Genomic DNA, 26,006 nt, shown 5'->3' with positions numbered 1-26,006 from the left:
CTGGTAAGCCAGGTCTCCAAGCATCAGAATGCTGGTGTAAGAACCTTGTGTGTGGACAGTGTGGGGAAAAAAGGACACATTGAGAATGCCTGCAAACAAAAGAAAAAGAGGCCTGTGGTCTGGCAGAACAAAAAGGAAAATCTGCATCCCAGGGTATGTCTACACTAGAAAGTTAGTTCGAACTAACGGACGTTAGTTCGAACTAACTTTCCTATGCGCTACACTAGCGCTCCGCTAGTTCGAATTTGAATCGAACTAGCGGAGCGCTTAGTTCGAACTAGGTAAACCTCATTTTACGAGGACTAACGCCTAGTTCGAACTAGCTAGTTCGAACTAAGGGCTGTGTAGCCCTTTAGTTCGAACTAGTGGGAGGCTAGCCCTCCCCAGGTTTCCCTGGTGGCCACTCTGGCCAACACCAGGGAAACTCTATGCCCCCCTCCCGGCCCCGGACCCCTTAAAGGGGCACGGGCTGGCTACGGTGCCCGTGCCAGGTGCAAGCCTGCCAGCACCCAGCTAGCAGACCCTGCACCTGGCACGGCACAGAGCCACCCACCCGATGCCCCCCAGCCCACCCCCTCTTGCCGGGACCAGGCTGGCGGCTCCCGGGAGCTTGCCCTGGACCGCAAGAGGCGGGCACCTTCCTGGGCTAGTGCGGACATCGTGGACCTTGTCCACGATCTCCGCACTAGGCACAGGAAAGTGGCCGTCTAGGGCAGGAGAGCTGCCAGCCTGGCCACCCAGGACCAGGTGTGCATGAAAATCAAGGGGGTCCACTGAGACCCCCGACACTGAGCCCTGAGCTTACAATGGCCGTCCTGGGTCAGACCAAAGGTCCATCTAGCCCAGTAGCCTGTCTGCCCACAGCGGCCAACCCTAGGGACCCTGGAGGGGATGGACCGAAGACAATGACCAAGCCATTTGTCTCGTGCCATCCCTCTCCAGCCTTCCACAAACTTTGGGCAGGGACACCACTCCTACCCTCTGGCTAATAGGACTCCATGGACCCAACCTCCATGACTTGATCTCACTTCCCTTTAAACTCTGTTCTAGTTGTAGCCTTCACAGCCTCCTGCAGCAAGGAGTTCCACAGGTTAACTATTTGCTTTGTCAAGAAGAACAACTTTCTCTTACTAGTTTCAAGCCTGCTACCCATTCCTTTCCTTTGGTGTCCTCTAGTCCTTCTTTATGGGATCTCAGGAAGAACTTTTCTGAATGCACCCTCTCCACCCAACCCCTGCTTTTACAGACTTCTATCCTGTCCCCCCTCCGTTTCCTCTTTTCTAAGCTGAACAGTCCCAGTCTCTGTAGCCTCTCTTCATCTGGGACCTGTTCCCAACCCCTGATCATGTTAGTTGCCCTCCCCTCTCCCAGCCTTTCTCTTCCCCTCTCCCACCTCCTTTTCCCAGTCTCCCCCAGTTTTTTTCAATAAAGACAGAGTCAATGTTGGAAGAAACGTTATCTTTATTTTGTACATCAAGAAGAAGGGGGGCTAGGGAAGGGCAAGTGGAAGGAGGTGAGGGAGGAATGGGGTACGAGCCCCCGATGGGGAGGACTGGGCTGGCTCTGCGGGCTTCTGGGGGTGGAAGCTCTCCTGCAGCCCCCCAATTACTCCCTCTCCCCAGATGGCAGCCTGCGGCAAGTGCAGCCGGGCTGATGGCCGAGTGCTGTGATGTGCCCAGTGTGGGCACTCAGGGCACTCCAAGCCAGAACTTCTTTGCAAGCGGGGCACCCCTTAGAACTGTGTGTCCGGGGTGGGGGTCGGGACCCTTTAAGCGCAGCCCTCGGCTAGCCTGAGACAGTATCTCCATGCTCTAAGTCCTCCTTTTATGCCCTGCCGGCACTGCTTCCGGCCATCCTTAAGCCCTGTTCAGAGTCCACTCAATGTGGACTTACTAGTTCGAACTAGCAAAACGCTAGTTCGAACTAGTTTTTAGTTCTAGATGCGTTAGTTCGAACTAGCTTAGTTCGAATTAACTAATTCGAACTAAGTTAGTTCGAACTAGCGCTGTAGTGTAGACGTACCCCCATTGAGCAGATGCCTGATGATCAAGGTGACACCCTGTCTGAAGAAGAAGTGCCCTGCTATGTTTTGTCTTTAGAAGGGGGCTCCCATGAATACTGGGTAGCCCCACTGTTGGATGGCAAACCGGTACGCATGGAAGTAGACACTGGTGCAGCAGTTTCATTGGTCTCAGACATGGTGTATAAGGAAAAGCTGAAGCATCTTCCACTTAAGGCAACAAAGATTGTTCTGAAGACATATACAGGTGAAGCAGTACTCCTATTGGGCACTACTGATGTTTAGGTGGAACTAAATGGACAGACTGCAGAATTACCACTGTTTGTGGTGAAAGGCCATTACCCAGCCTTAATGGGGAGATCATGGCTTAGGAAGATCCCACTGGACTGGGCAGAAGTGCACCGGATGATTAAAGAAGAAACAGGTCTGACCGATATATTAAAGAAACCTGCTGCTGTTTTTGGAGAGGATCTGGGAAGTATGAGGGGAATCACCGTGAAACTGAATATTAAACCTGGTAGCCAACCAAAATATCTGAAGGCCAGAACTGTGCCATATGCTATCAGGCCAAAAGTTGAAGCAGACCTGGAGCACCTACTCAATAATGGAGTCCTAATACCAGATGGTACTATTTGGATTTGTGAGGATTTTAAGGTCACTGTTAACCCCGTTATGTGCAGAGCAATACCCCCTTCCTTGCATCAATGACATCTTTGCAGGCCTGGCTAGGGGACAAAAGTTCAGCAAGATTGATCTGAGTCAAGCATATTTACAGATGCAAGTTGATGAGGAATCCCAAGAGCTGTTGACTATTGTGACGCATAAAGGGCTTTATCGTTACTGTCGCTTACCCTTTGGAATAACTTCTGCCCCCACTTTGTTCCAGAGAGCTATGGACCAGATCTCATGTGGCTTGCCAGGAGTCCAGTGCTATCTTGACGATATCCTGGTCACAGGCGGGAACGAGGAGGATCACCTTAAGAACTTAGAGGCTACCCTACAAAGACTGGAAGAGTATGGCCTACGAGTCCGTAAAGATAAGTGTGCATTCTTTCAGCCCTCTGTTGAATATTTGGGACACATCATTGATGCTACTGGCCTTCATAAATTCCCTTCAAAAGTTAAGGCTATTGTGGAGGCTCCACCCCCTCAAAATGTTAGTCAGCTTCGCTCATTTTTAGGATTATTAAACTATTATGGAAGGTTTATGTCACAGCTAGCCACACTATTAAAACCACTTCACGAGCTCCTTGGCCTGAACAAGTTCTGGAAGTGGACTGACGCCTGTGACGTTGCATTTAACAAGGCTAAATGTGCATTGCTAAATGCAGAGGTCCTGACGCATTTTAATCCATCCTCAGCTTTACAGTTGGCTTGTGATGCCTCCCTATATGGAGTGGAAGCAGTCTTGTCACATGTTATGCCTTCAGGAGAAGAGAAACCAATTGCTTTTGCTTCCAATCAAGGCTGAAACTAACTATGCGCAAATTGAACATGAAGCATTGGGAATCGTTTTTAGGATTCGGAAATTTCACCAGTACCTGTTTGGAAGGAAGTTTACACTTCTCACTGACCATCGACCTCTGATGGCAATTTTTGGTCCACATACAGGTATTCCATCGATGGCTGCTAGTCGTATGCAACAATGGGCATTGTGGCTTTCAGGACACACATACGAGATCAGATATCGGAAAGCCACTCTACATGGCAATGCAGATGGTCTCTCTAGGCTGCCTTTGCCAGTCAAACATCAAGATAGTGGCCAGAAGGAAATCTTTTACTTTGAACAGGTAGAGAACATGCCCATCACTGCTGCACAAGTTAAGAGAACAACTCGTGTTGACCCAGCACTGTCCCAAGTTATGGATCTAGTGATGCATGGAACATCTCTATGGAACTCTCAGGTCTCACCTGACCTTGACCCCTACGTGTCCAGGAAAACAGAGTTATCAACCCATTCGGGGTGCTTGTTGTGGGGAATGCGTGTCATTATTCCAAAAATACTGACACAACAGATGTTAGAGCAGCTGCATTCAGGCGGCTGTGGAATGGTGCGCCTGAAAGAAATTGCATGAAGCTATTGATCACCAGCTGGGCTCAGGACGATGTTTCCTCTCCTGGGACGTGGCTTAGAACTTCCACCGACACCTCTGGAATGTCTCCCCATGGCACGGCGCAGGAGAGCAGGGTTGCGCCCACGTGGGCAATGCGTGTGTCACCTTCCAGGGATTTCCAGGAGAGGCAGCAGCCCCAGGCATGGACAAGACAATCCAGACCCAGCGGCGGTGGGGTGAGCCCCTCGACCCCGCAGCCTGTGCCAGCTCTCCCTGGGCTCAGCACAGCTTGAGAAATGGGCGTTAAAGCAGAAGGAAGTGGGCTGCATGAGAGACGTTTCCTCTTGGCACCGGAGCAAGCTAAACTGTCCCCCCACTATTAATGTGACTTCTCACAGCAAAGCAGCTGGTGTCCCGGTTCCCTCATGACCCCTCCGCTAGCCCAGCCCCTTGATCGCCATGAGCTTAAGCAAGGGTGGGAAACTGATGGTCCAGGGCCTGGATCCAGCCCTCGGCTTGCTTGGATCCAGCCCCCGAGGCTTGCCCCCCCCCCAGCATTGGGGAGCTGGCACTCCAGCCCTGTGACCCTCCCCCTCCCTCCCAGACCCCACACCCCAAGCCCACCTCCTGGCAGCCCCCTCCCACACACTGAACCCCCCATTTTTATCTCACCCCAAAGTGTAGGGGAGCCCACAAAATGGACTAGCCTGGGCCCCCAACCCAGAAAGGTTCCCCACCCCTGAGATAGAGCACCCGTGCTAATGATGCTGGGGGGGGGGGGTCAAGGGTGCTGCTCTTTGGGAAAGGGACCCCCGACAGTAAGCCAAGGACATGTCCTCCCCTCCCCAGAATCAAAGCAGAGAATTTACCAGCCCCGGCATGTTCAGAAACCTGCCCAAAGAGAGTCAAAGCGACACCCTGAGAGCCCTGCTCTCCAGCTGTTGCCTTATTAGGACAGTTACTCCGCCAGCTGCCTTCACACTCATCGGGGTGGGTGTCAATCCCTCGGCTCTGCTGTGACGGTGCGTTGGGGTTTTCCCGTCTCCTGCACCCCCGTAGTGGCACGAACAGACTCCACCAGCCAGTAGAATAGAGGTGGTTTATTGTTTCTCCAGGATACAGCACAGCACAGATGTAATCTGGTTCCAGGGCAGGCCTAGGATGCCTCAGCCCCCCTTGAGATGGGGGAGCCTGGGCCCCTAAATCCCAGCCCATTGCCTAGGCTGCTTCCTCCATGATACCAGCCAGAAAACTAACTCACTCACTTCCAGCCCTGCCCCCCAGCCAGGGCTCCACTCCCCTTCTTCCCATTGTTCCGCTCCCCGGGAGATAACTGGACAGACAGGTTTGAAGCCCCCTTGCATAATGACTTATCCCCTGCCCGGCTGGGCCGTGCTACAGACAGCAGACAGTGGAGGTCACTCACAACCCACTGCCCAGCATAGCAACCAGCAAGGTACCCCCCACTACGTCACACCCACACTGCACCCGAACCGGGCTGATCAGAGGTGGGCCCCGGAAGGGGAGGGGCTGGATATAGAATGGGTCCAGGCTGGGGTTGGGTTCGAGGGTGGAGATCTTATGAGCTCAGCTTTTCTCAGATGAGCCAAACCTGACGCCTGCGTTGGGCCTTTTCCGGTTTGGGAGCCAATACAGCCGGCCCCGGCTGGAGGGTGAGAAAGGAAGCTCTTGCGGCTGCAGCACATGTGACCTGGACTCTTTCACCATATCTGCTACACCAGGGTTTGCAAACGCCGGGCCGCGGCCCAGCACTGGGGGTGGGATGTCGGGCGCTGGTCTCCTTGCTGCGGGGGGATCGGGGGAGCAGTGGGGGGCTAAAGCAGCTCCCTGCCTGGCCTGGCACCACTGACTGCGCTGCATCCCAGAAGCAGCCAGCAGCAGGCCCAGCTCCTAGGTGGGCGGGGGGGAGAGTGCAGCACAGTGCCCCATGCACTGCCCCTGCCCCGAGCACTAGCCCTGCACTCCCATTGGCTGGGAACCTGCTGCCGGCTGCTTCTGGGGCCAGCATGGAATGTGGTGCCAGGAGAGGCAGGAAGCTGCCCTAGCCCCCCTACTGCACCACTGACTGGGAGTCACTCGAGGGAAGCCCCAGCCCGCCCCCCCAAAGCCAGAGCCCCCTCCTGCACTCCAAAGCTCCATCCTCAGCCCCTCCCTGGAGCCCACTCTGCAGTCACATGAAGTTGGGTCGCGGCATCAACGATTTCCTTCAACCGGGTCATGAGAAAAAAAAGTTTGAAAACCGCTGGGCTACGCCGGCACCTCTGTGCCCTTCGGCAAATCACTGCTTCTGCGGGTCTCTCTCCAGCCGTGCAGAGGGGATACCAACACCTTCCTTTTCCTGCCTCTCTTGGCTTCTTAGATGGCAAGTTCTGTGGGGCTGGGACTGCCACTTGCTGGGTGTATGTACAGCGCCTAGCACCATGGGCCCAGTCACTGTTGTGTCCCATAGCCTCTGCCATAAAAATAAAGCAGTAAGCGGCTGGGGTGACGAAAACAAGACACTTTTGGGTTTTGGTTTGAGATGCCACGTCGGGTCCATGTTTAAACTCCTCCTGCCTCGGGGCACCACCAGTTCTTTTCCTGGGCGATTCCTCCGCCGACAGGGCAGGCACCGAGCACGTTAATCACGCATGTGCCACTGGCTTTTTGTTTCCTGTTGTGACTTCTCATTTTCCTTCGCCAGCTGAGCTGGCTGAGCTCGAACCCTGCAGCGCTGACGGGTCCCCAGCCTCTGGCAGCCTGCAGATGGCTTTCCGCACCTCGGTGCGGCTTCAGCTGCTGAGCCTCTTGCTTGGGCTCTCGTCCATGAACAACGCAGGTGAGTACAACATGGGGAAGCGATGGGAGCTTTGCGATGCTGCTTGGCAGGGCTAACACACAGGGAAAGAAATCAGCGCCTTAGGGATCCCGGTGCAGGGAGAAGACAGAGGCAGAGAGAGAGAGAATGTGAGTGTGTGCGCAATCACGGGCGTATGTGTCGAAATCTCTCTTTAATGGTTTCCTTTCCCTTGTGCACGGTACGTGTCTTTTTGGGCTGTAGACTCTTTGGAGAGGGATCACGTCGTCCCCGTGTCTTTGTACAGTGTTTAGTCGTGCCCACCTTGACGGGGCCTGTGAGCGCTGGGGTAACAAACGTGGTTAAAATAACCAGCCACGGAGGCCGGGACGCGGCCTTGCAAGGCTAAATCTATTTCCACACATTGCCCAGGGAGCAGGACTCGAGCTGCAACACAGCACAGCCCTGGGACACTTTTCCAGGCGTTTCCACCAGGTACAGGCACACAGCACACTCCTGTCCGGCGCACTTTCCGGGCGCCAAGCCCCGCTTTGCTGTGACTTTCCGCCAGCAGAGCTGGGCTGCGTGGGGTCCCGGCAGCAGAGATGCTCCTACATTGCCCGGGTTGTCAATCCTGCGAGAGCAGCAGGGACCCAGCTTCTTAAAGAGCGGCCGCCGTGGGACAGAAAACTCCTGAAAAGTTTTTTACTCCTGAAAAGTGTTTTGCTTAGGAACGAATCCTCCCTCCTCCCCCTCATTCGCTGGGTTTCCAGGGGCGTGTTCCCTGTTGCCAAGAGAGCAGCAAGAGAACAGGGTCTTGGTCTGTGCTGGGATCATCTGACCCATCCACTTCTCCCTCCCCCTCCCGTTGCCATCACAGCTTGGCTGATCTCCCAGGCCAGCTGCCCCAGGTGGGGAATCGCCAGCAACAGCGCCTGGCCTCTTAAAGAGACAGCGCTCGTGCTTTCATGCAACCGCCCCAGTGTATAAATAGAAAAAGGGGAAGAGCACTGCACGGGCCCCGTGTGTCTCTGCGCAGCCGGGTTTTTCCAGGTTGGAATGTTCTGCCCAAGCCACAGCAGAAGCTGGTTTTGCTGCAGCTGGGGAGGGGCCCTCGCCAGCCTCCAGCCACGCACGTGGCAACCCACACAGAAAGAGCCAGACTCCATCTTTCTGCAGCATTAGCCAGGGGAGGCGTGTGGGCGAGGGGCTCTCTGAAGTCTTTCCAAAGGACAGGCTTGGTCCTACCCCTGCAGCAGCTCTAGCCCTGAACGTGGCGGCTCTTGAAGGATCCACCAGAGACCGTGGCCACCAGCCGCCAAGCTCTGCACCTTCCTGCCGACCACAGGGCCTTTGTCAGATCTTCTCAGCGCCTGGCAGCACTGCCCCATGGAACCCCACTGCCAAGGCTGCCTCGGCCGGCAGCTGCTCCGGGATGCCCAGAAGCGGGGTCCCGATGGCATGGAATGGACCTGCAGAAAAGGCTGCATGGGGCTTCTGGGAAGCATCACCACAGGGTTTGGAGGGGACATAATCCCATAATCCCATTGTGCAAATCCCAACACAAGCCAGTCCAAAAGCAGAGACTGGGCCTGTGGGCCAAACATAAGAACATAAAATCAGCCAGGCTGGGTCAGACCAAAGGTCCATCTAGCCCAGTGTCCTGTCTGCCAACAGGGGCCAATGCCAGAGACCCCAGAGGGAGTGAACAGAACAGGGAATCATCCACTGATCCCTCCCGTCGCCCATTCCTAGTATCTGACAAACAGAAGCCAGGGACCCCATTCCTACCCATGCTGGCAATTAGCCATTGAGAAATCCATTCTTCATGAATGTATCTAGTTCTTTTTTGAACCTTGTTAAAGCCCTGGTCTTCACAGCTTCCTCTGGCAAGGAGTTCCACAGGTTGACTGTGCGCTGTGTTTGTTTCCTTCCTTTTGTTTGTTTTAAACCTGCTACCTATTCATTTCATTTGGTGACGCCTAGTTCTTACATTACGGGAACTATTGTAACTAAAGCTTTTCCTTATTCACTTTCTCCACTCCTGTCATGTCCACACCTCTATCTTATCCCCCCTTAGCCTCCTCTTTTCCAAGTCCCAGTCTTTTTAATCTCTCTTCAGATGGCAGCTGCTCCAAACCCCTCATCATTCGTGTTGCCCTTTTCTGAGCCTTTTCCAATGCCAATGTATCTTTTCTGAGATGAGGCGGCCACATCTGCACTTCACGCAGTGTTCAGATGTGGGCATCTCATGGATTTATACAGAGGCAATAAGATATTCAGCCAATCTCATTGAAGCATCTGAAAGGGAGTGCAAATCGGACACTCCCCCTCCCCTCCACCTTTGCACACACACTCCCAGAGTTGTGCACATGAATGGGGTAACTTGGTGCCCAACCACCAGTCTCCCATGACAAATGCCTGTCTGTATTCACTGATTTAAGACACTAGTGCGGAGACCCTGTGTAGCTTGTGTTTTGTTTACAGCACAAAGGTGGGGAGGGGGACCAACCTCCCATCTCACTGGCCCAGGACTTAGCAGTGAGGGGTGAAAGCAGGATGGGGCAGAGTGCAGGGGGGCAAATGGTTAAACCTGGCAGTGGTTAAACAACCAAACCCAAGTCTCCAGTGTCTCCTGGGCGGGGAGGAAGATCCCAGGGAGCAGGCCGTGAGCACCTGCAGATAATGCACAATACAAGGAACAATGACAAGCTGTTATCCAGGTCACTAACCAAAGCTCCCACATTGTCTGTGCTGCAGGGGCCGGGGCCCAGGAGTTCCAGCTGCTGCAGCCCCAGGGCGCCGTGTCGGTGTCAGCGGGACAGACTCTCACCCTGCTCTGCTCTGTGACTGGGAACCCTCCGATAGGACCCACGAAGTGGTTCAAGGGTTCGGGCCCCACCCGCCAGCTGGTTTATGAAGATAAAGACTCAGCTAAAGGATCATTCCCCCGGGTGACGAAGGTGAACAACATTGACACTGACTTCACCATCCGCATCAGTGACACCCGCCACGAGGACGCCGGGACCTATCGCTGTGTGAAGTTCAAGAAGGGGCCGGGAGCCGATGAGGAGATCGGATCCGGCGCTGGCACGGCCGTGTCTGTGAGCGGTGAGTGCGAGCTCCCAGCCGGCCACACGCCCCTCCCCCCCGGGGGGAGCACACCCGGCTCAGACCCTCTCCGCCCATTCTGCTGTAACATCCCTTGAGCAGCAGGGAAGATTCCAGTTCCAGCAATAAGGGAGATAAAGCGAAATCTTAGCCAGCCCGCAGTTCTCCTGCTTCCAGACTAAGCAGCCTGTGCTGCCTGCTGTCACCACTCAGCGCCCCGAGTCCTGGCCTGGGGGGTCCCCAGAGACTCCATGGCCAGAAGCCAGACAGGACCGCTGGGTCGAGTCTGTTCTGGGTAGCACAGACCAGAGAACTGCCCCAAGCAATCCCCAGAGCTGTTAGAAAAACAACCCGGTCGTGATTTAAAACTGGTCAGTGATGAAAAATCCATCACGACTCTTTTCAAGGAGCTAAAAGGGTGTTACATGGAGGAGGGAGAAAAATTGTTCTCCTTGGACTCTGAGGATAGAGCGAGAAGCAATGGGCTTCAATTGCAGCAAGGGAGGTTTAGGTTGGACATTAGGAAAAACTTCCTCACTGTCAGGAGTGATTAAACACTGGAACAAATTGCCTAGAGAGGCTGTGGAATATTTAAGATATTTAAGAGAGATTGGACGGACATCTGTCAGGGATGATCTAGATGGTGCTTAGCTCTGCCATGAGGGCGGGGGACTGGACTTCATGATCTCTGGAGCTCCCTTCCTCTTTTATGATTCTATCATTTTAAGTTGTTCCAGTTTCTAATTTCTCCCACTGTTAAAAAAATGCCTTCCTTCCCATGTGAATGTGGGTGACTTCAGCTTCCATCCATTGGATCATATCTCTGCGAGACTGAAAAGGCTGTTAAATATTTGTTCCCCAGATAGTTGGGCTAAACAGATTGCTACAGCTACACTGGCAGCTTCTTGCGCAAGAACTCTTCCAGAAGAGAGCGTCTACACTAGCATGTGCTTTTGCACAAGAGCATCTGTGCCAGTGTAGACGCTCTCTTGCACAAGAAAGCTCCGATGGCCATTTTAACCACAGGGCTTTCTTGCCTGTCTACACTGGCCTCTTCTGGAAGAGTTCTTGTGCAAGAAGCCCTGATTTCATACATTAGAATGTCAGTTTACTTGCGCAAGAACACGCGGCCAGTGTAGACAGGCAGCAAGTTTTTGCCAAGAGCGGCCACTTTTGTGCGAGATCGCGCCAGTGTAGACACAGCCATTGAGTTTCTGCCGTTTAGCAAGGCAGGCAGGTTTGCTAGGCCTTTAATCATTCTCATGGCTCTTCTTTGCACCCCTTCCAACTGATCTGCATCCTTCCCATGCTGTGGGGCCCTAGACTCGAACGATGGATCCCACCAGCAATCACACCATGGCCAAATAGAGGTGAAATAATCTTTCTACTTCTATTTGAGATTCTCCCCTTTATGCAGCCAAGGATTCCATTAGCTCTTTCAGCCACAGCCTCAGGCTGGGAACTCATGTTCCACTGATTGTCCACCACAACCCCCAAATCTTTTACACAGTCCCTGCTTGCCAGCACCCAGTCCCCCCCAGGGTGAGTTTGGGCTCATGCTTTGTTCCTAGATGTATATATTTGCATTTAGCCATGCTAAAAAGCAGCATTTATTTGTGCCCAGCTTACCAATTAAGCCAGAACGCTCTGTATCAGTGACCTGGCCTCTTCATTATTTATCATTCCCGATTTGTGTGTCATCTGCAAGCTTGACCAGGTCATTAATAAAAATGTTCAACAGCACAGAGCCAGGAACTCATCCCTGCAGTTACATTTTGAGACCTATCAGTTTGCCAGCTTTTCATCCAGGTGTAGGCAATAAGGGTTCATCAGGGTTAGCCCCTGGCGGGCTGCGTGGCACTTTGTTTACCTGTGTCCACAGATCCGGCCGCTCCCATCTCCCAGTGGCTCATTCACTGTTCTTGGCCCCTGGGAACTGGGGGAAGTGGACTGGGACACCGCTTCCCAAAGATCCCATTGGCCAGGAATGGTGAATGAGGCCACGGGGAGTGGCCATACCTGCAAACGTGGGGGTGAACAAAGCATCTAGCAGCCCACCAGGGGCTAACCACAGGCTGCCTATTGCCTACTCCTGTTTTAATCCATCAAATGTGCCATGTTAATTTTAGATCCTTCTAGTTTTTCAATCCTGTGCTACAACGTCAAATGCCTTACAGAAGTGTGACCACTGTTATCTTCATCAGCCACACTCGGACTCTCATAACAAAGATATGTTTGTTTGACAGGAATTATTTTCCATAAACTCACACTGATTGGTATTAATTATATTACCCTCCTTTAATTCTTTATGATTCATGCCTCCATCAAGCCTCTGCTATTAATCAGGGGATCAATATCAGACTGACAGGCCTATAATTACCTGGCTTGTCCTGTTAAAATGTTAAAATATTGAACAGCAGCAGCTTTCTTTCTATTTTTGGGATCTTCTCAGGTGTTCCAAGAGTGATTGAAAAGCAATGCTAAGGGTTCAGTGAGCTCCTTAGACAGCTCTTTTACAACTCCTGAATGCAACGTTATTCAGACCTCCTAGTTTTAAAATGTCTGGTTTTTAGTAGCTACTGTTTAACATCTGCCAGAGATGCTAGTGGAACGGAAAGATGATTATCATATGACATGAGTATGTAATCTGGTTTTTCCACAAGTATAGAAAAGTAACATTTCTTACAAATGCTTCTGCCTTTTTTCCCCATTATTACCGATAATTCTGCCACTTCCAAGTAAAGGACAAGGTCCATTGTTAGGATTCTTTTTGGTCCTAATATGTTTTAAAAATTCCTTCTTATTGTTCTTAAATCCGATGGTCATAGATTTCACCTTCTGTCTTTTTGCTTCCCTTATCAAATTTCTAAAATTCCTAGCTTCTCATTTATAGCCATTACTGTCAATTTCTCTTTCTTCCAATTGTTTCTATAGATAGATTTGAGGATTTGCCCGGCGTTGGTCAGTCCGAAACGGAAATAATTTGTTTTTCTTCATTTGAAATCATTGCTCTGGGGTGGGGCTGAAGAAGCAGGCTGCCCCAGGGAGTGTGGACTACCCCAGTCCTCTCTCACTGCAGTACCGTGGGGCTAGGTGAGAAGCACCTCTCCATGGCTGCTGCAGCTGCAGTGGGCACAACCAGGTGAGAGGTGCATGTCCCCCGGCTGGGGAACAGACAGACAAACTCTAGAAAATATACAGTAGATAGTTATCCCTTTCTCCACTCTGCCTCCTCCTGGCCCAGTGAGGTTATAGCTGTCAGGGACTCCATCTCCTGGCTGCCCCCTTGTGTCCATTATACAGTATGACTGTCTGTGATAGCAGACCTCTCCTTTTCCATGTCATGAGAAACAATCACATTCCAGGCACATCCCATTGTCTTGGCACAACCAAACAGTGACCTTGCTTTAAGTTAGGATAAGCGGAAGCTCTCCTTTTCCATGTCATGAGAAACAATCACATTCCAGGCACATCCCATTGTCTTGGCACAACCAAACAGTGACCTTGCTTTAAGTTAGGATAAGCGGAAGCTGCACACCAAATTTGGTGGTCCTAGCTCTTACTGTTTAGGAGACATTCTTGAACAAACAGACTCACAGTCAGACAGACACACAGTCACACACACATACACAAACTCTCTCAAATATATAGTAGATAAATAATAGCTGCCTTCGCTGCTCACTAAACCAGGTAGTTTTTTGAACCAACATGGCCTTCATTGACTATGGCTTTGGGAGCATCCAGCAGAGAGTTCTTAAATAATTCCTCATGATTCATTTTTTATGATTACATTCTTCTTCCCACCTGATCTGGCTCATAATTGTTTCCAGCTTTGTGGAACTGGCCCTCTGAAAGCACGTGTCTGGACTTCATTCTGTTTGCACATCGTAAATCTGCTCAAAGCACCACGACTTGCACTTTAAGATACCATTGCTTTTAGCTCTGGGTTCAGTTCCTCTTTGCCTGTCCAGACAAGGTGTAATACAGAATTCCCCTGTGTTGGATGCACCGCTTTTCAAGTTGGGAAATTGTCATCGATAATGTTTAGCAATTCCAAGGGTGTTTTAATACTGGTCGACTGAGACCACTGGTCTATGTCACTCAAATTGAACTGACGGACGATCATGAAGCTTTTTCTCCTACACATCACACAAAGGTGCATAAGGAGCCTATAATTCTGCTCCTGAGGATAACTAAGGGGGGGAAGGGGTCTGTAGCAGGTCTCAGCTAATATCCCAGCTGGTGCTTTACCTGTTAAGACTCTGGCTAAGTCTACACTGGCTCTTTACCTTTCTGGCTCAGGGGTGTGAAAAAACACCCCCGAACGCAGCAAGTTACAGTGCTGAAAAGAGCCAGTGTGAACCAGGCTACAGTGCTGACAGCCATGCTGTTAGCCACTCCCCTTGTGGAGGTGGTTTGCATGGAGCGCTGGGAGATCTCTTGCCCCACGCTCGTGCCATGGCCACACTGCCACGGCTGCACTTTAAACTGTTGCATGTAGACGAAGCCACTGATCCATACGCGTTCCACATTGGAAGTAGGCAGCGCCAATCAGTGCTAGAGTGCCAGGCCCTCTCCAAACTTCCTACAGACAGAGGTCATTAGCCATGGATTTTAACCTGCTGGTGGAGCCCATCACCCTCCAGGTGTCAGTAACACCAGCTAGAGCAGCGGGTTTCAGACTACAGGTCGTGACCCAGCACTGGCTCGTGGAAGGCCAGCCACTGGGTCGCTTTGCTGTAGGGAGACCAGGTGGCTATGGCAGGCTTCCTGCCTGTCCTGGCACCCCAAACCACACTGCACCCCAGAAGTGGTCAGCAGCAGGTCCAGCTCCTAAGCGGGGGGGCCACAGGGCTCCATGCGCTGCCCTTCCCCTGAGCACCGGCTCCACGCTCCCATTGGCTGGCTCCCAGCCAATGGGAGCTGGGGAGGATGGTGCGCAGAGCCACTTGCACATCTCTGCCTAGGACTCAGATCCACTACTGGCTGCTTCCACGTGGGCTGAGACACCAGGGCAGGCGGGAAGCAGCCTTAGAATCCCCATTGCTCTGCTGACTGAGTCGCTGGAGGTGACTCAATCCCCTGCCCCAGCCCTGAGCCCCTTCTTGTGCTCCAGCCCCCTCACTCCCAGCCACACTCTAGTCAAACGGTATCGTTAGGCTGGGTCGCAGCATCAGCAATTTTCGTCAACTGGGTCACGAGAAAAAAAGTTTGAACCCCCCTGACTTGGCGCCGTTTGCTTACAAAGGATCAACGCCAATTCCTCTTGTTCCCAGGCTCCACCCTACGCAGCCATGGGGCGGGGAGTGAGGGCTGGGGGATGCGGTACTGACGTATCACAGACAAACCCAGCAGTCAGTTATTGACGCTCTGCAGAATGGAATTTGGTTCTCCCAGGTGGTGTCTTGCCCTCCCCAGACGGTGCCCAAAGTTCATCTGTGGCCGTGGCCGCGACAGCTGGGACAGTGTGTGTGCTCCTTGTCGTCTTACTCCTCATCTCCGTTTACTTCTTTGTGAGAAAGAAGAGAGGTAAGTGCAGCGTTTCAACCAGCCTGTTCCTCTTACTCCAGGGATATTTGCTAGTCCTAGCATGACTAACGGACTCTTGTTTTTTCCTCTGCCCATCTAGGTACAAGCTCCAGCCCAGACAGGTCTGTATAAAATGTATTAATTCAGTAACTCTGTTAGTCATGCTAATTCCATTCACTCATCTCTGTCTTACCCAACGCTCTCCTGGCTTAAATCTCTCTGAGATCTTTTAGACATAACACTTAGGCCTGATTACAGTGACTTTTCAAGTACCTAAAAGGAGGAAGGAGAAACATTGTTTTCCTTGGCGTCTGAGGACAGGACAAGAAGCAATGGGCTTAAATTGCAGCAGGGAGGTTTAGGTTGGACCTAATCCTGCAGTCGAGCCTGGATGCTAACGAGAGAGTGTGGCTGAACAGTGGGCACCTCGCCGGCGGGGTGCATGTGCATCTCAGCCCACAGGCATGTTCTCAGGGCGGCCGGCCTGCCCATCACTCGCACCGCTGTGTCTCCGTGCCCTGTATATCACACCCCAGCTTTCCTGCAGACACCCCTCCAGCTGCCCTGGGCCACCTGGGCCTCTTTCTCCGCTTCCTAGGCCCAGACTCACAGGGGTCATGGGGATCTGGTCCTGCTCCTGGGATGCACATGAGGAAAAATGTACTAACAGCCAGGGTGATTAAACACTGGAATAAATTACCTAGGGAGGTTGCAGAATCTCCATCCCTGGAGAGACTTAAGAGCAGGTGGGACAGACACCTGTCAGAGATGATTTATTCTAGACAGTGCTTGGTCCTGCCGTGAGGGCAGGGGACTGGACTTGATGACCTCTCGAGGGCTTTTCCCCTTCTAGTGTCTGTGAGTCTATGATTCTATGACTTGAATTCTACCCGACGCCAGATCTCAGTAGTTTGTCTCTCTGCTGGGACATCTCTCCCCTGTGTCCCAGGCGTTCCTCAGGGGTCTGCGACTGTGGTATTTAAGAGTCCAGCAAAGCAACATAAAAAGCAAACGCCCTGAATGTCAGCCTCCAAAATCACGGCTGAATACAAACTGCGTTCATGTTGGTCAAGGACCCCAGCCAAGCGTTCAGAGCCAGACTCTGTCCTGGGATTGGCTCGGCTCCTTCTCAGCAGTTCAGTGGTGGAGGAGAGAGGGGGCAAGACCCACTTATCCGTGTCTAATTAGGGTTCTCTTTCCTTTAGGTCTCAAACTCCCTTGCCAGATAAGACGAGGACCCAGACCCAGGTATGACATGGGAGAGTGGCCCTCTGCATGGTTCCAGTGGGGGCTGGTTCCCAGCAGGAGGAGACATGTCACCGGCTCCCATTGAGCCTGGGTGCTAACAAGAGTGTGGCTGGAACAGCGGGCGCCTTGCCAGCAGGGTGCATGCATAGCTCAGCCCACAGGCATGTTCTCAGGGCGGCCGGCGCACCCACCACTCGCACCGCCATGTCTCCACGCTCTGCGTATCACACCCCAGCTTTCCTGCAGACACACACACACCCCAGCTGCCCTGAGCCACCTGAGCCTCTTTCTCCGCTTCCTGGGCCCAGACCCGTAGGGCTCCAGCCTGACACCCAGGGGCCATGGGGATCCAGTTCTGCTCCCAGGAGGCACAGCTGGGCTCCCCGGCAGCTCCCCTTCTGGCCTTCCAAATGTGCTCACCGAGTGGCCCAAGAGCCCACCTGGGGGCTGCCCCATCTCTCATCAGCGCCTGCCAGGTTATCTGCTCACTGGTGTATGTCAGGGGTAACTCCACTGAGGCCACGGTAGCGACCCCCATGTAACAGGGGCGAATCAGAGTCACAGAGTCCACAACCAGACCCCCAGATCATCCAGCCCGTCCTCCCCCCCCCAATCCTGCATGGCACAGGCCACCAGCACCCGCCCCCAACCCAGCAACCCACCCAAGACCAGCACGTGAGAGCATGCAGGGGGCAAGCAGAGAACAGAGGGAATCCCAGTAATTCACATGGGCAGAGAACATGGGTGCAGGCTTGGGAGGTGAAGCCCAGAAGGAGCAAGCAGGGGCTGGGAGGGGGTGGCTGCTTTGCCTGCCAGCAACACCCCCCCGCCCTGCACCCTGTCACACCCCTTCTGCCCCCGGGATGCTCGGAAAGTGGGTCTGTGAAGGGAGACAGAATTGCAGCGTTGTCTTCAAGTCCCAAGTCGAGTCTCAAGTCTTAATTTAAAAAATGTCAAGTCACTTTTGTACAAGCCATCAATATCGGCATTTTCGGACAATTTTTTCACCACGTCGATTTAACAAAATTAGCAAGTCTCAAGTCACAAACAACGAACCCGAGTCGAGTCTCAAGTCGAGTCACCTAGGCGACTTAAGTCAGACTCGAGTTCAAGTCGTGGGACTCGAGTCAACAACTCTGCAGAATAGGGCCACGTTATCCCAGCTATTCCTACGGGACCATTCTCAGAGAGGAGTTATTGATGGTTCAGAATCCTGCTGGAAGGGCAGAACAAGCAGGGTTCTGCAGGGGTCAGTTTTGAGACTGGTTCTGTTCAAGATCTTCATCAACAATTTAGATACTGGCATAAAGAGTTCACTTATAAAGTCTGCAGAGGATACCAAGCTGGGAAGGGCAGCAACTGCTTTGGAGGATAAGGTCAGAATTCAAAATGATCTGGACAAATTGGAGAAACGGTCTGAGGTTAATAGGAGGAAGTTTAGTAAGGACAAATGCAAAGTGCTCCACTTAGGAAGGAACAATCAGTTGCAGACACAAAATGGGAAGTGACCGTCTAAGAAGTCCTGCAAAAAGGGATCTAGGGGTCATAGTGGGTCACAAGCTAAGTATGAGTCAACAGTGTGACACTTGCAAAAGCAGCAAACATGATTCTGGGATGTATTAACTGGAGTATTGTGAGCAAGACACAAAGGCTGTCTAGACATCTGATTTTGCGGAAAAACTTGCCTGCTGTCTACACTGGCCGCTTGAATTTCCGGAAAAGCACTGACGATCTCATGTAAAATCCATCAGTGTTTTTACGGAAATACTATGCTGCTCCCGTTCGGGCAAAAGCCTTTTTCCAGAAGACTTTTGAGTAAAAGGGCAGTGTAGACAGCATAGTACTGTTTTCCACAAAAAAAGCCCCGATCATGAAAATGGCGATCGGGGCTTTTTTGCGGAAAACCGCGTCTAGATTGGCCACGGACACTTTTCCACAAAAAGTGCTTTTGCAGAAAAGCATCCTGCCAATCTAGACGCGCTTTTCCGAAAATGCTTCTGTTAAAAGCATTTCTGGAAAATCATGCCAGTGTAGACGTAGCCGAGGAGTTATCCTTCCGCTCTACTCTGCGCTGATTAGGCCTCAGTTGGAGTATTGTGTCCAGTTCTGAGCACCGCATTTCAGGAAAGATGGGGAGAAATTGGAGAAGATCCAGAGAAGAGCAACAAAAATGATGAAAGCTCTAGAACACATGAGCGATGAGGGAAGACTGAAAGAATTGGGCTTGTTTAGTTTAGAAAAGAGAAGACCGAGAGGGGACATGATAGTAACTTTCAAGTACCTAAAAGGGTGTTACAAGGAGGAGGGAGTAAAATTGTTCTCCTTGGCCTCTGATGATAGGACAAGAAGCAATGGGCTGAAATTGCAGCAAGGAAGGTTTAGGTTGGACAGTAGGGAAAACTTCCTGCCTGTCAGGGTGGTCAAACACTGGAATAAATTGCCTGGGGAGGTTGTGGAATCCCCATCTCTGGAGATATTGAAGAGCAGGTTAGACAGGCATCTATCAGAGATAATCTAGATCAGGGGTGGGAACCTTTTTGGGGTTAGGGGCCACTGACCCACAGAAAAATCAGTCAGGGACTGCACATAAGTAAGAAACAACACAAAAAAAACCCCACCCTCCATCAGCATGGGCTTCCCAATACTGGGGGGAGGGGGCAAGCCTCAGGGGTCAGATCCAGGCAAAGCCGGGGGCTGCATCTGGCCCCAGAGCCTTAGGTTCCCCACTCCTGATCTAGATGGTGCTTGGCCCTGCAATGCGGGCAGAGCACGGGCCTTGGCCTCTCGGGGTCCCTTCCCGTTCTAAGATTCTAAGGACATGCCGACCGGGGGCCAGTCCCTGTCTATGCAGCAGTCACGGGTGTCGCTGCAGCACCTGTGCACCCCCCAAGCGAGCTCGCTATCAATAGCAGTGTGGCCTTGACAAGCCTCCAGGGAGCTCCTCTACCCTGCGGGCCTAGCAAGCTAGCTAGCACGGGAGGGCTGTGTGCTACAGTCCCACCTCCTGCCTGCCAAGAAGATGTACCCTTCGTCACCCGGACTCCCCCCGTCTGTCACCAGGAAAGGGGCTGCAGGGGAGCAGAACCTGGCCCAGGCAGGGGTCACCTCGATGTTCCTGCTGGCGCTAGTATGGGCGGTGAGCCCTGCTGTTGCTAAGGCACTAGGGAGATTTTCCAAGCCCCGAGCTCCTTCCACGACAGCCCCCTGTGGTTTGGGGGCGTTTCAGCCGCCAGGCTCAGGCTCCTGCTGGGGGTTTTAGGAGCCTGCCCGTTCTTTTCCTAAACCTCCAGTCTGTGTGTGATTCACTGGCAGCACAGTCGCATTAACCCCTTCGGTGCCAGGCCGGGACTCTGCCCAGAGAAGCCGTGAGTTTACACACCATGTGGGGGTGTTTCAACCGCGCAGCTTACAGCACAAAGCAGGGCATGCAAGTACCGCCCGCTCTGATAGCCATATGTGCTGGGAGCAGAGAGAGGCTGCGGGGGGGAAGCAGGGAGGAAACAGGTCAGTACAGGCTGAGTGTTGCTTTGCAATCTCTTCTCCTTTCCTCCTGCCTGCTCTCTGGGTGCAATGCACCCCACAGTGGACCGAGGAGTAAGAGGGATACCACAGGGGCAGTAACACCACCCCGGGGGTGTGCCCAGTGTGTACACAGCGCTCCCTGCCGCCCCCAGAGAGCAATCTGTGAACGCTTTCATTTCAGCCCCGTGAGGAGAAGGGCTCCGACGTACTCTACGCAGACCTGCAGCACTCGGCGGGGCCCCAGAAGCCCAAGCAAAGCGCCCCAGAAGAACATTCGGAATATGCTGCCATCAAGGTAACCCAGAGCACGGCCCGGTAGCGAGGAGACAGCCGGGTCTGGACAACCTCAAAGGAAGAGCTGTTGCCGGAGAAGGAAATAGCAGCGTTCTGCGAGCGTAGCGAGAAAGGCGAAGCAGGTGCCGCTTGTAAAATGCCATCACCCGGGTCCCCTTGGGGGGCTATGAACTGGCACAAAGCCTATTGAGCCATGGCACTTTATTACGCTACTGCCGGCCTGTGCCAGCGCAGGCGTGACTCAGCCCCGGGGAAACTTGTGACATGGAAAATCAGCAGCCGCCTGTCATGTTCCTGTTTTCATGAGCAATTAAAGATGGGCTGTATTATCTCTGAGCAGAGCCGACGACGATTTGCCTATGAACTCCTGTGGCAGTTGAAATGACAGGCTATCGCATGACCTACTGTGGCTACCCCATGACCTGCCTCTGTGGTTTCGGAGCTTGTGGTCAGGACAAAGGCTTCCGGTAGTGGGATACACACACACGGGGCTGACTTTTCTTCTTCCCTGGAGATGCTCCACCCCTGCTTTTCTCCAAGGCCCCGCCCCCACCCCACCTCTTCCCACCTAACAACTGTGAGGACTACTGGCTGCAGTTCACACTGACAAAACCAAACAATCCACTCACCCACAAAAGAGCCTGGGCTCACACTGTACAAGGCACAGCGCCTTTGGGAAGGAAGGCTGAGTTTCTAACCAACGTTCCTTCTAATCTTTTCCATCCAGGTGCAGAATTTTTCCATCCACGTGTGGAATACTTTTTTTATGTGCACTGAGGCACCAGCAGAAAAACACCTAGCCACAGGGCACCCCTGGAATTGCTCCCGAGTGGCTGCACAAGCGCCCAGAGTACAGGGAACACTGGCTCTAACCCCCCATACTCAGCACCCTTGGCTCTAGAGGAGGCAAAGCAAAATACAGATGGCCTCTCTCCCTCTCCAGCAGCTTTCCTGACCCACGGCTCCTTCTCAGTGTGCCCTGCTTCCCTCCACATGCCACCTTCCACCAGGCTTGGCTTCCCCCGTTTTGCAGGGCTGCCCCTCACCAGGTTGGACAACCCTCATAGGTGGATGGTTTGAGGCTGATTGTGCCCAGAGGAGTGCGTGACCGGGGGAGGAGGTGGGAAAAACCCATCCTGCCGTAGGGCAACTTGCTCACCGGCTGTATCGTGCCTACATGGGGAACTAAGCCATCACAAAAGCCAGACATGAAACCAGATACAGTCAGATCAATGCACTTTGGAGAGCGGGGTACTTAACCACGGGAACAATGTACCCAGGGCTGGGGTGGAGTCTCTGTCACTGGCAATTCTTAAATCAAGGGCAGTCCTGGGGTCTGTAAACAGACCTGAGCCCCCCAGCCTTGCCCTCTAGGAGCCTCAGGCCTGGTCTGCATCTAGAAATTCAACCACCAGCTACATTGCTCAGAGCTGTGAAAAACGTGGCTCCTTGTGGGACGTAGTTGGGCCGACCCAACCCCCACTGTAGAGGCAGGTGGGCCCTCCACCAATCCAGCTCCCCCTCTTGGCAAAGTGGATTATCTGCACCCACGGGCAGCGTGTGAACCCCCAGCTCCAGAGCACGGGGGGCATGTGAACCTACAGCTCCAGCACACCAGGGCGGTCGTGTGAAACCACAGCCCTAGAGCTTAGGGAGGGTGGATGGTGCAGACCCAGGCCCAGCTGGTGGGGAGGGTGGGTAACACAGCTCCAGCCCAGGCCACCCCCGGAGACTGGAGGGAGCCGGGCCAAGCAGAGGGGGGGTCAGGGGTGGAGTACGGGGAGGGCCACTCTTGGCTGTCTGAGCTCCCCTGACCTATGACACCTGCCTCCTGTGTCTACATCAATGGAAAACTCCCTTCCATCCAGGTAGGAGGTGCCTACCCTCCGGTGCTGCAGACATAACCCCAGTAGCAGCTAGAAAGCCAGCATGCCCTGTTTGAGGATGACAAATGGGGTTACTAAATTTGGCAAGGACTTCCAGTTCAGCCCCTCGCTCGACAGATTCCTGGCCCTGCCGGAGCCCGTAGCGTTCTCGACCCCTTGGAAGAGGGGATTGAACGAGACCCTAATGAAGGGCAGGATGGGGCCGGGCTGGCACAGCCCCCAGCGAGGGATGGCGTCCGCTGCACTGCCAAGGGGGACGCGACCCACCGAGCCAGACCCTCGTCTGGTCTGACTCAGGATGGCTCCGCGGGCTGCAGCGAAGCCACGCCAATGACCCAGCCCAGGGTCCGGCCCACAAGAGTTTGCAGACACTCACCTCCCGGCTGCCTCCTTTGCTAAGCCCTGCAAGCCCACACAGCTCCCCTGCTCCATGCCCGAGTGTGACAGCGCGTCAGGGTCCCCTGCCTCCTGCACCCCCGTAATGACACGGACAGACTCCACCAGCCAGTAGAATAGAGGGAGTTTATTGCTTCTCCAGGATACAGCACAGCACGGATGTCATCTGGTTCCAGGGCAGGCCTAGGATGCCTCAGCCCCCCTTGAGATGGGGAGCCTGGGCCCCTAAATTCCAGCCTGTTGCCTAGGCTGCTTCCTCCATGATCCCCAGACAGAAACTAAATAACTCACTTCCAGCCCTGCCCCCAGCCAGGGCTCCACTCCCCTTCTTCCCATTGTTCCGCTCCCCGGGAGATAACTGGACAGACAGGTTCAGAGCCCCCTTTGCATAATGACTCACCCCTGCCCTGCTGGGCCGTGCTGCAGCCAGTGGGGGTCACTCACAACCCACTGCCCAGCATAGCAACCAGCAAGGTACCCCCCACTCCCGAGTCATAGCATCGTTACCCCCGAGAGAGCAAGGAGGGAACCACCCCTGCACGCCCCGGGGGGTGGAATTTTGTGTACACTTACTATGCCAGAGGACCGGGTGGGGAGAAGAGTCCTTCCCCCGCCCGCCCAGTCTGAAGGCGAGGCACCATCTGGCCCTGCATGACTCATATTCATCGCACACGGCAGATTCGGATCAAGGCTACGTCTTGAAACAAGCAGAGGTTCATTTGGCCTGACTCCCCTCGCCCTTACGCCGGTGAAACGCTTGGCTCACCCCCAGGGGGCGGTGGAGTCACTCCCGATTCCCCTCTGTGTAAATGACATGGGCAGCAGGCCTGAGGCCACAAGCTGGGGCTGCGGTTGGTGCTCCGTTGTGTTCTCATCACAGAAGTGGCTGGAACGTGATTGCAGCATCGCCCCCAGCTGCCTGCTGTGCTAATTAGCGTCAGGAGGAGGAATGTCCTGAGAGTTCCTCTGCATGCAAATGATGAGCAGGAAACGAGAGGGGCAGTTTGCATGTCTGGTGTCGGACTGGGTATGCAAAGCGGATGACCCCGCGTCAGACAAGCGTCGTCGTCTGTAGCACAGAGTTTAGACTAGCAATAAACACGGATCTGAACGCCACCCTGCTGCTGCCCGCGGCGGATCTGAACGCCCTTTTCTTCCTTGCTGCGTGGAGAGGAGGAGGAATCCGGCGCCGGGAGCAGGGGACGTGCCAGCAGCCTGGGTAACCCTGGGTGCTTCCGAATTTCAGAGCCATTTCCAGGAAGAGGGCTTAGAACGAACTCTGACATCAAGTCCTGGCCTGCAGGATCCCACAGAAGGCGCAAGGAACCGAGATGAGTTGATCACATTAAGCCACGTTCTGCCTTGGCCTTGCTCTCAGACAGCCCCGTTGCATTCACTCCTTGGAAATGTGGGAGCAAAATAAACTCGCCGTCCCCACCAGAAACCAGAGCCTCAGTGGATCACACAGCTCCCTCTAGCGCGCAGCACGGAAAGTGCTGTCCATCCCCCGCCGTCTTTTTATGGCACTTTTGTTACTTAATTGTATTAGAACTGTCCTCGCGTTACTTGGCCTCTCAAGCTGCCTTCCCAACCCCTAGCTCCTAATCACGCTCACAGCCTTCTGGCACACTCAGGTTGTGTAATAGCCGGTGTTTGGTAAAGCATCTTCCTCCCAGAGCATCCCGACGCGCTTTGCAACGAGCAGGCCGAATCCGGAGCGGCACGGGGCTTGCCAACTCCGGAGCGGCAACAGCCATCCTGGGAGCTCAGCGCCCCTCCGGATTTGGCCCTCTGCCCACATGCATCATTTAAGGAAGCATCTGTGGAGCAGCACAGTGTAAATCCCCTCCCAGCATCACGGGGCCTCGGTACGGGCCGGGTCAGGAAGGAGAGACACAGGCGTCGAAGGAGGCTGCTGCTTTCGCTCGTAACAGTCAAGCTGCAAATTCCCAGAGTAACCCGACTTTTAAAAAGCAACTTAAAAGTATCGATTACGATTAGTCTCTTCCTCATACACCAAACAGCCCCCTTGGAGCAAGGAGAGGGGCTGTGCACTGCCCCCACCACCCGGAGCCAGGCAGATCGGAGGGGCGGGGGCTGGCAGTATCCGTGACTCGGCCGCTGTCTGCGCACTGTGCTGCATGGGGCTGGGAGCTGGCCCCAGCCCCAGGCTGTGCAGACTAACCCCTGGCACCAGCTAATTCAGGTTCCATTGCTCTCCCTGGGCCACCTCAGTGTCCTACCACCCCCTGCTGGCTGCCAACATTCCCAGCGCCCTGACAGTGCCTGCCACGCAGAAAGGCCACATCAGCACTGGCACCTGCGGCGCACAGAAATCCCCGGTTAGTCATTCGATCATTTGTAAATGAACAGCTCTAGAATGGAGGCAGGGCCCAGACAGCGGTACCCTGGGCCCTAGTGCAGCCGCTCAGTGGGGGCGTTGTGATAACTGGGCCTACAGATGTACCCGAATCAGAGCCGTGCCATCCACACAACGGCTCAGAGCGGCTGCCTCCAGCCCTGCCTCAACCGTCCAATGGGTGGGGCCCAGGGGATTACCTGGAGGCCTGGCGTGGGGCAGCAACAGGGGTCGGCCCCCTCATCTATAGTGGCAGCGAGAGCCAGAGCAACCTGGCAGGTGCCTTGCCACCCTCTCCCGGCCCACTGCGCTCTGCTTCTCCTGCTGCTGGCCCATTGCACATACACACTGCGTGGGGCTGGGAGCAGAGCGGGCTGCTGGGGCGATCCAGCTCCCACTGCTGGGGTGAGTGCGAGAGAGGGGCCGAACCCTGCTGCTGCCCCGTGGTAATCCTCTGGCTCACATTGCTTTGGGGAGAGGGCAAGGGGGCGAGAAGGGGTGGGAGGAGAGCAGGGGCGGGGCTTGGAAGAAGGGGTGGGGCAGGGCGGAGCAGAGGCAGGAGTCGGCCTTGGCCCAGTGGAAGATGGGGTGTAAGAAGGAGCAGCGGGAGTGGAACGTGCCACACTCAAGGGAGGGGTGTAAGGAGGAGCAGCGGGAGTGGAACGTGCCACACTCGGGAGGGGTGTAAGGAGGAGCAGCGGGAGTGGAATGTGCCACACTCAAGGGAGGGGTGTAAGGAGGAGCAGCAAGAGTGGAACGTGCCACACTAGGGGGAGGGGGCGTAAGGAGG

General features: G+C 54.0%; 2 protein-coding genes across 4 annotated transcripts in view; one reads left to right on the top strand and one right to left on the bottom strand.

Annotated features, from left to right (window-relative positions):
- The window catches only part of LOC142818826 (signal-regulatory protein beta-1-like), a 105,020-nt gene that overhangs the window by 27,414 nt on the left and 51,600 nt on the right, over positions 1-26,006 (bottom strand). The gene's annotated exons all lie outside the window — the stretch shown is intronic.
- On the top strand, positions 6,639-20,908 carry LOC102451216 (tyrosine-protein phosphatase non-receptor type substrate 1-like). 3 transcript variants are annotated; one of them, XM_075900924.2, is made up of 6 exons: positions 6,639-6,913; positions 9,632-9,982; positions 15,359-15,511; positions 15,612-15,633; positions 16,717-16,759; positions 20,463-20,908. In XM_075900924.2, the coding sequence occupies exons 1-6, from the start codon at positions 6,841-6,843 to the stop codon at positions 20,598-20,600; spliced, it is 780 nt and encodes a 259-aa protein (XP_075757039.2). In that variant the 5' UTR covers positions 6,639-6,840; the 3' UTR covers positions 20,601-20,908. The 3 variants fall into 3 exon arrangements, with proteins under 3 accessions (XP_075757039.2, XP_014433748.3, XP_075757040.2); XM_014578262.4 differs by having other exon boundaries at positions 6,646-6,913; positions 15,401-15,511; XM_075900925.2 differs by having other exon boundaries at positions 6,649-6,913; positions 15,380-15,511.

The sequence above is a fragment of the Pelodiscus sinensis genome, chromosome 17 (assembly GCF_052426305.1).
Source record: "Pelodiscus sinensis isolate ZL-2025 chromosome 17, ASM5242630v1, whole genome shotgun sequence".
Classification (NCBI taxonomy): Eukaryota; Metazoa; Chordata; order Testudines; family Trionychidae; genus Pelodiscus; species Pelodiscus sinensis.
Note: the sequence above shows the minus strand (reverse complement) of the source record. Positions and strands in the feature narration are given on the sequence as shown.

What these genes read in the sequence shown, in the direction of transcription:
- LOC102451216 (XM_075900924.2), top strand. Translation starts at nt 6,841, where the DNA reads ATGGCTTTCCGCACCTCGGTGCGGCTTCAGCTGCTGAGCCTCTTGCTT. An exon ending in CTCGTCCATGAACAACGCAG is followed by an intron (nt 6,914 to 9,631) that starts GTGAGTACAACA and finishes TCTGTGCTGCAG; the next exon opens with GGGCCGGGGCCCAGGAGTTC. An exon ending in CACGGCCGTGTCTGTGAGCG is followed by an intron (nt 9,983 to 15,358) that starts GTGAGTGCGAGC and finishes GACGCTCTGCAG; the next exon opens with AATGGAATTTGGTTCTCCCA.